This window comes from Eschrichtius robustus, chromosome X, assembly GCF_028021215.1.
Source record: "Eschrichtius robustus isolate mEscRob2 chromosome X, mEscRob2.pri, whole genome shotgun sequence".
Lineage (NCBI taxonomy): Eukaryota > Metazoa > Chordata > Mammalia > Artiodactyla > Eschrichtiidae > Eschrichtius > Eschrichtius robustus.
Genome location: NC_090845.1, coordinates 94515990 through 94525547, shown reverse-complemented (window position 1 = coordinate 94525547; position 9558 = coordinate 94515990). Strand labels below are relative to the sequence as shown.

The following is a 9558-nucleotide window of genomic DNA, read 5'->3' as shown; positions in this document are numbered from 1 at the left end:
GATTTTTTAATATATATTGAGTTGTGTGAGTTTATTATATATTTTAGATGTTAACCCCTCACTGGATATACTATTTGCAAATATCTTCTCCAATTCAGTAGGTTGCCTTTTGCTTTTGTTGATGGTTTCCTTTACTGTGCAAAAACTTTTTAGTTTGATGTAGTACCATTTAGTTATTTTTGCTTTTGTTTCTTTTTCCTGAGGAGACTGATCCAAAAAATGTCACTATGACTGATGTCAAAGAGTGTACTGCCTATGTTTTCTTCTAGGAGTTTTATGGTTTCAGGTCTTACATTTATGTTTTTAAACCACTTTGAGGTTATTTGTGTAGATACTATAAGAAAGTGGTCCAGTTTCATTCTTTTGCATGTGGCTGTTCAGTTTTCCCAACACTATTTATTGAAGACACTGTCTTTTTCCCACTGTATATATATTCTTGGTTCCTCTGTTATAAATTAATCAATCATATAAGGATAGGTTTCTTTCTGGGCATTCTATTCTGTTCCATTGATACCTATGTGTCTGTTTTTGTGCCAATGTCATATAGTTTTTTAAAAAATTAATTAATTAATTAATTTATGGCTGTGTTGGGTCTTCATTTCTGTGCGAGGGCTTTCTCTAGTTGTGGCAAACGTGGGCCACTCTTCATCGCGGTGCGTGGGCCTCTCACTATTGTGACCTCTCTTGTTGTGGAGGGCAGGCTCAGTAATTGTGACTCACGGGCCCAGTTGCTCTGTGGCATGTGGGATCTTCCCAGACCAGGGCTCAAACCTGTGTCCCCTGCATTGGCAGGCAGATTCTCAACCACTGCGCCACCAGGGAAACCCGGTCATACAGTTTTGATTACTATAACTTTGTAGTGTAGTTTGAAATCATGGAGTGTGATACCTCCAGCTTTGTTCTTCTTTCTCAAGATTGCTTTGGCTATTCGGGGTCTTTTGTGCTTTGTACAAATGTTAAGATTATTTGTTCCAGTTCTGTGAAAAAAATTTTGATGAAATTATGAAACTTTGAAATTGATTATCTAGTCTAGTAGGGGTAAAGGCAGTTGAAAACCCTATAAGGGGAATATCAAATGAAATGACAAAGTAATTAAGTGGTCCTCTGAATTATAAGGGAGATACGTATTTTTAGATTTGGTTGAGTTTACTGATATGGCTGCACTTCCTAAAGATTCTGTATTCAATGTGCTAGCTCCAGCAGCTTTACACGGGACCAAAATAATTATTTTAAATATAAGAACTACCATACGACCCAGCAATCCCACTAGTGGACATATACCTTGAGAAAACCATAATTCAAAAAGAGGCATGTACCAAAATGTTCATTGCAGCTCTATTTACAATAGCCAGGACATGGAAGCAACCTAAGTGTCCATCAACAGATGAATGGATAAAGAAGATGTGGCACATATATACAATGGAATATTACTCAGCCTCAAAAAGGAACGAAACTGAGTTATTTGTAGTGAGGTGGATGGACCTAGAGACTGTCATACAGAGTGAAGTAAGTCAGAAAGAGAAAAACAAATACCGTATGCTAACACATATATATGGAATCTAAAAAAAAAAAAAAAAAAAGAAAATGGTCCAAAGAACCTAGGGGCAAGACGGGGATAAAGATGCAGACCTACTAGAGACTGGACTTGAGGATAAGGGGAGGGGGAAGGGTAAGCTGGGACAAAGTGAGAGAGTGGCATGGACATATATACACTACCAAATGTAAAACCGATAGCTAGTGGGAAGCAGCCGCATAGCACAGAGAGATCAGCTCGGTGCTTTGTGACCACCTAGAAGGGTGGGATAGGGAGGGTGGGAGGGAGGGAGATGCAAGAGGGAAGAGATATGGGGACATATGTATATGTATAGCTGATTCACTTTGTTATAAAGCAGAAACTAACACACCATTGTAAAGCAATTATACTCTAATAAAGATTTTTTTTTAAAAAATATGTTTTAGAGAAGATCTTACACATTAACAGTCAATCCATCAATTTCATCTTAGGGAGAATGTTTTTGCAGAAAGGAGAACTGAACAGTAGTCTGGAATGGGAGGGAGGTGGAGTACAGGGACTGTGGAGACTTGGAGTGGAGGAAGAGAATCAAGATAGTAGATGAAGGGGAAGAGAATTAACAGTTTCTGGATCCCTGCTATGTGCCAGGTACTATATAGGAGCTATATATATATCACCTCTAAATTTTACTTGATACTCCTGATAACCACATGATGTGGGGATTGTTATCATTCTACTCTAGAAGAGAGGAAACTTAAGTTCAGGGATGTTAAGTAACTTGCCCCAAATTACACAGTTCTTACGTAGCAAAGGCATGACAGGAGCACAGGACTCCAGAGCACAGAACAGGGGAGTCTTGGTGGGGGGGTGGAGGGCTGCCCTTCTTATTTGTCAGCAACAGATCTTGCAGTTGCTACCTGCTAGCAAAGCTCAGCTGAATCAGATATAGCAGAAAATAAGCTGTGCCATTGTCTGACTATGCCGCCAGAGGGCACAACTTTGGAAGTTTTCTTTCTAGACTGTCTGCCTGTTTCGTCTGAAGCAAATACTTATAACTGAAAGAGCAGACTGTGTGTTGTATACCAAGAGTCAGTATGGACTGACCTCAGTGTTGGGAGATCTGAACTCTCCATTGCCTTGCTGCAGGACAAATACACCCATGACCATCCTATATGTGAGGTGTGCCCCCTCCTGTTCGGTTTGGGCAGTGGGTGTCAGGTAGTTGGAAAGATCCTTTGGGTTCAGGACTGATAGCAGCAGTAGGATTTTGAAATCCCATTGTTAAGTGTGGTCATTTCCACACAGTAGGAGCTCTGTCTATGTTTGCTTGAGAAGAAACAATGTCACAGTACAATCATCCTCTATCTAGTCACTGCTTTGTCAAAATCCCCCAGTGGCTTTCTAATGCCCTCAAGGTAAAGTTTGCACTATTTAACCTGGTTTCCAAGTCCTACCATAGACTGTGATCTAAGCTTATCTCAAACTAGCTCCCATTTCCTCAACACTCACCCCAATCTTAACATACACACATCCTTAACGTAGTCCTGAAGCAGTGAGTGTCTGGAATTAGATGCTTCACATCACGCCCTGCACATGGTAAATACTCAAGAAGCAGGAGTTTCTACTACTACTACTACTAGACCTAGAAATTGGCAGAGGCAAGGTCGAACTCAGGTCTCCTGACTGAGTCCAGTGCTCTTTGCTCCCACTGCGCTTTGCAGCACACAGTTCAGTACATAGTGAATGCCGAACAATGAAATCTTTGATTCCACTCTCCTTGGCTCCTTCTGTGTTCTCTTTTGGGGTCCTGTGGCACAGGCAATGGCACAGGTGATTTTAGTGACCAGAGGACAGGACTGCTTTCCCCCTGAGCAGACGTAGATGTGTACAGCATCAGAAGTCTAGAGTTGGAAGCTACCTTTGACATCATCTCCTCCAAGCCAATGCATAAATAATTTCTACAGCACCCATTAAAAGAGATTCACCCAGCCTCTGCCTGTGTATATTTTTCCCTCAAAAGGCTGCTGATCCCAGCACTGTTTGGCTGTGATGGGGAAACTAATCTTTGCCCTGCTGCCTTTTGGCACGTTTGCCCTTGGTTCTCATCCTGCCTGGTGAAAAGACACATTTCCTAGCATGAACATGGGCACTGCCTGCTCTGACAATCTTCTTCCTCTCTTGTTATAGATGAAGGATGTGGCAGCAAAGCAATCATTCAAAGTTCCATCCTTATCATTTTTCACTTTGCTCTTTTTGGCCTTGGTTTTGTACACCAGCTTTGAAACTATCACCCCAGGGCTAATGCCTGGGGTTAATGAGTAACTAAGAACACTCTACTTTTGCAATACAGGGCATGTTATAAAAATGGAAAGATTTTGCTTTCTGAGAGATACAAGTGGCTTCTTGGGCATACGCTGTAAGTACTTTTTTTCTCTTTTGGAACCTTGAGCATCTCTATCAGCAAGACAGAATCCCAAATAACCATGAGCTCCAAATTCTTAACTCTAGAGGCCAAGGTCTAAGTGTGATCATCTTATAATTGACCTCCTACCAGCCTCCGTGACTTTTTCAGAAAAAGGACTTTGGTGACAATGTGGAGATTTGATAGAGGGGTAGAAGCAGGGGGATTGGAGTGGGAGAGATTGAAGGTCGTGTGACCTGCTAGGAGCTGGTGAAGTAGTTCAGTCCATGAACTGAGGCAGTGACAGTAGAAAGGGAGAGAAAGGAACAGTTTTGAGAGGTATTTAGAAGGTAGTACTCATAAGGCATCATGACTCATTAGATGTGGGGAATGAGAATGAAGAAGCCCCTAGGATGACTCCCAGGTTTCTGGCATGGGAGCCTCAATAGACAGTGATGTGGAATGAAGATGAAGGAGCAGCCTTGAGGGTGAAAAAGATGATATGTTTACTTTAGGAAACTGAGATTTCCAAATTGAAACTGAGGTATGTGTGGAACATTCTGGTGGCTATATGCAGTAGGCAGCTGGACAAATGGCTGGGAACACAGGAGTACACTCTGCAATACAGTATGTAGTTTTGTGCAATGGCAGTTTAGTTCCTGGAAGTGGATGAGATCACTCAGTAAGAGAATGGAGGGCTATCTCTTCCTTCCTATCACTCATGTCCATTGTCACTGGATTCCACAGCTGACTCCCTTTCTCTGCTGCCTCGTACTCTTACAGGCTCGGAGAATCTTACATCATATTTTCTGGCTTCTGCTCTAATAATTTAAAAAAACCTGAATGAGTTTAAGAATAATAGTGATAAGATGTCTTGCAACTTAAATATGACTCTTTAGATGATACTGATGGTGAAAGAGATCTGAAATGCAAAAACTATACTTTCATCTTCCTGTTGTTTAGAAATATTCCTGTGACTTCCATATGTTGCATGAATGCATTAATTTCAGATCATGACCTTGTACATGGCTCCATAAACTACCACCCTTCCTTTCCAATTAAACATATCTTGTGAAAATTATTCTCCTTTTGTCTTTTATCCAAAGAAAAGTACAAGTATTCTCTCATCCCATCTCTCATAGATTTTACCTTAAGAAAAACACCAAATTAAAAAATTTTAAAATTCTTATCTATAAAAAGTAATGTAAGCAGAGAGAGTGCTAATTTTATCTAAAGAGTCTTCCTTCTCCAAAAGGTTGCCTCTGGTTCAAATAAAAAGTAATTCAATTTCCATAAATTTGATTTATTCCCAGAGTTTTCATATGTCACTATTACATCTGAATGACAGTCCTTGCCATTATTTCTGTGGCCCCAGAAGGCCACTTATTTCCTGTTCCTATTAGATGTGCCATCAGTTTTTCAGGGGAGAAAGGCCTCCCCACAGGCCCTGGTGAGCACACCAGTAAATATTTTCTACAGTTTTACTAATCACGATGGGTGAATATTATATGTTTCTGGTTCAGAGTTTTCATCCAGCTAAGATCCCCAATGGTTTTCTCACCTCATCTCTTATAGATTACCCTCCTTCCAAAATGCCACTGTTCTTCTATCTGGTTCTCTTGGTACTTGGGCTTCATTGTGCACCACCTAACAGCTGTGAAGGCAAAATAACCTCCTGCCTTTCCCCCCAACAAAATGCCACTCTCTATAAGATGTCATCTATCAATGCTGACTTTGCATTCAACCTGTACCGGAGGTTCACCATGGAGACTCCAGATCAGAACATCTTCTTTTCCCCTGTGAGCATCTCTGCAGCTTTGGCCATGCTCTCTATTGGGGCCTGCTCCAGCACCCAAACTCAAATCCTGGAAAGCTTGGGGTTCAACCTTACAGACACCCCAATGGCAGAGATCCAGCAGGGCTTCCGGTACCTGATCTGTTCACTGAATTTTCCAAAGAAGGAGCTGGAATTACAGATGGGAAATGCCCTTTTCATTGGGAAGCAGCTGAAACCACTGGCAAAGTTCTTGGATGATGTCAACAACCTCTATGAGACTGAAGTCTTTTCTACAGACTTCTCCAATGTTTCTGCAGCCCAGCAGGAGATCAATAGTCACGTGGAGAGGAAAACCAAAGGGAAAATTGTGGGCCTCATCCAAGACCTCAAACCAAACACCATTATGGTTCTGGTGAACTATATTTGCTTTAAAGGTAAGGTTCTAAGATGTCCATTTCTAGTTCAGTGTTCCAATAATTCAATGGGGCACTTGGGGAAGCTCGTGGTGTCTTCTCACTGGCATCAGTAGGTGTCCCTCATACTACAGTGACCTGCTTCACTGGACATAGCTGTGTGTAGTTTTGGATCTTCCAGGAGGGACACACAGCTCGTGGATGAGCCCAGGAAATTTCTAGGGAGAGGGAACTTTCAGAGAGGTTAGTTACAATGGTATGAACACCTTGCTCACATCTAGCTACAGAATCATGGTTTCCAAAGGATTTGGTGAGGTGAGACAAGCTTGCACTTGGCAGGTAAACAGAATTAGTTTTAAATCTTAAAGTGACCCTCACTTGCTGTTCATTCTTGGGCATGTTACATAAAGACCTCTATCATGTATTATGTACCCACTATATACTAAGCACCATGCTACATGTGTGGTTTACACACATTGTCTCATCTAATCTTCACAAGTGCCCAGGTTCACACAGTTAATAAGTTTCAGAGCTGGTATTCCCACCCAGGTTTGTCTGATTCTAAAGCTGGTGCTTGTAACAACAAGAATCATGTGACTCTTTCCTGAAGGTGCTGTGCCCAAATGATTTCTGCTGGTTCTACAGCACATGTCAGCCACGTTTGGTGGAGGAGTGAACGATTCTTGGCCACAAATCACACACTTGTAGACGGATAAAACGGCAGAACAGATCTGTTGTCTCATTTCACCCTGTGTGTTGGATGTGCTTATGCCTTTTTACGGAAGAGGAAACTGTGGCTCTGATGGGTTTAGTGTAAGTATAGTGGTTCTGAACACAGATGGAACATCTGTTGAACATGGAGTCTAACAACCCTGGGTGTGACTCCTGGCTCTGCCACCAGCTACCTGGGAGAACATGTAAAGTCACTTTCTCTCCCTGATCCTCAGTTACTCATTTGTAAAACTGGTTGACAGAAGGTACCTACCTCTGTGGTGGTATTAATTACTAGATTAGATGACTGATTGATAGAGAAGTTCATATTGGCACAAATACTGGTTTTAAACAAACAACTCTCTTCTCTTTGTATTTTAAGCCCAGTGGGCAAATCCTTTTGATCCATCCAAGACAGAAGAGGGTTCCAGTTTCTTAGTGGACAAGACCACAACAGTGCAAGTGCCCATGATGCACCAGATTGAACAATACTATCACCTGGTGGATACAGAGCTGAACTGCACAGTGCTGCAAATGGACTACAGCAAGAATGCTCTGGCACTCTTTGTCCTTCCCAAGGAGGGCCAGATTGAGTGGGTGGAAGGGGCCATGTCATCTAAAACACTGAAGAAGTGGAACCGCTTACTGCGGAAGGGGTAAACATCTTAGATGATGTGAGAAGTGGAGGGTGGGCATAATGGCACAGAGACCGAATTCAGCAGAAATCCAGAGGCAGGAGAATCACTCTGAACCACTTAAGAGCTGTGTGTTGATCACTACAGTATAGTGAGGACATACTCTTTGCCAATCCCTTTGTTGGGCATGTTACATACTTTATTTCATCCAAGCACATCAACAAACCTGCAAAGGAGATAGTATTACAGGCATTTTTCAAATGAAGAAATCAGGACTAGAAAAATAAAATGAACTATCCAAAGTCAGCCAGCTAGTAAATTGGTTCCTTCCCAGAGTCCAAGTGGAGCTTGGGGAATGGGTAGGATATTGATAGATATTTCATACTAAGCTGGAAGTGCTAGATGGAAAACCATGAAATTCCCCCTGGTACTACCCATTGACATTCATGCCACTGGCTTCCCAACCTTCATGAACACCCCCAGAGATTATAAGTGGGTCACATCTTCCAACTTCCATTGTTGCAGTCCCAAATGGGCTGAACCAGAGAGCATTCCTTCCAGGATAACTTCTGAGGTTTTGGTGCCACGTGTTGACCTGCATAGTAGTGGTTGTCAATACCTAGGAGAGGAGCAGCACCCAATACAATAACATGGAGACAGAGAGGGAGGGAATCATGAGCTTGGTGTGCTGATAGCCATATGTCCCCTTCCCCTTTCTCCACAGGTGGATTGACTTGTTTGTTCCAAAGTTTTCCATTTCTGCCACATATGACCTTGGAGCCATCCTTTTGAAGATGGGCATCCAGGATGCCTTTGCTGACACTGCTGATTTTTCTGGACTCACAAAGGACAATGGTCTTAAACTTTCCAACGTAAGTTGGTAAATTAGAGTCCTTTAATATCCTTTAGATGTAAGGGCCATTGAGAGTCAGTTAATTCAACTCTCTCATTTTATCAGTGATGATTCTGAAGCCTGTGGAGGCAGAATGACTTCTCCTAAGCCAGGTTTACTCCAGGGCCATTCTCATTACCCCCAAACAAGTCATTGTAACAGTTACTTCCATCCTTGACCTTCATGTCCTAAATGATTCTGTTAGAAGAACTTAATCATCAGAATTGACTCTGATGTGATACAGTTCTTGAGGAGGTGGCGGGGGCAGGGGACAGCTTAATAAGTGACTTCTAGAGGCAGAAAGCCATGGAAAGAGTGGTGGTTCCTTGACAGCTAGCTCTAAAATCACCAGAGAGTCATTAACTACACTTAGACAAGTGTCCTTCATATTCAAGCACCATCAACACAATACAGTAAAGGGGTGGCCCCATCTTTCCTTCTTCTTCCCTGCTTCTAAACTGTTCCAAAGATGTTTCCTGTTTCTTCAGGGGATCAGCAGTGTTTATTCTCCCCCCCCTCCACAGGCTGCCCACAAGGCTGTGCTGCACATTGGTGAAAAGGGAACTGAAGCTGTCCCTGAAGTCAGATTTCTGAATCAGCCTGAAATAGCTCTTCTTCATCCTATCATCCAGTTTGATAGATCCTTCCTGTTGTTGATATTGGAGAAAAACACCAGGAGTATTCTCTTTCTAGGGAAAATTGTGGACCCAACAGAAGTGTAGTTGGGAAAGAGGTTGTTGGCTAATTGCATGTGCTTATTGCAATGAGAAATAAATAAATAGTATAGCCTGATGTGATCGATGTGGGCTTGGATGTGCTTTCCTTTGTACAGGGGTGGAGACTGGACCCTAGCCGAACTGCATTGGGTGTGAAAGAGGCCACTCTTATGTTCAGATAGTCAATGAGTGACTCTTTACCCAAAGCACAAGAAGGCCCCATGTCAATGCATTCTTCTTTGTCAGAACCCCAGTTAGTTAGCTCCCAGTTAGTTAGCTCCAACGAATTTTACTGGGCTGACAAATGTCTTGTCTTCTGCCCTCTTGGAGAATAGTTGAAATGCAGGTCAGGTCCTCCTAACCCATTATTTTCATAATAAGTACAATGAATATTAAGCAACATAAATGCAGTAGATTATATATGAACTTCTCAACCTCCTTCCTCCCACCCCATCAAAATTGTTCTCTGTGTTCTTGCCAGAACTGCCATTGGTGGGTTG

At 42.2% G+C, this 9558-nt stretch overlaps 1 protein-coding gene across 2 annotated transcripts; it reads left to right on the top strand.

The window, feature by feature from the left end:
* The first annotated feature begins 3911 nt into the window (after positions 1 to 3911).
* On the top strand, positions 3912 to 9143 carry SERPINA7 (serpin family A member 7). 2 transcript variants are annotated; one of them, XM_068533064.1, is made up of 5 exons: positions 3912 to 3929; positions 5490 to 6125; positions 7198 to 7471; positions 8175 to 8322; positions 8867 to 9143. In XM_068533064.1, the coding sequence occupies exons 2-5, from the start codon at positions 5507 to 5509 to the stop codon at positions 9062 to 9064; spliced, it is 1239 nt and encodes a 412-aa protein (XP_068389165.1). In that variant the 5' UTR covers positions 3912 to 3929; positions 5490 to 5506; the 3' UTR covers positions 9065 to 9143. The 2 variants fall into 2 exon arrangements, with proteins under 2 accessions (XP_068389165.1, XP_068389166.1); XM_068533065.1 differs by having other exon boundaries at positions 3922 to 3929; positions 5627 to 6125.
* Positions 9144 to 9558: the final 415 nt, after the last annotated feature.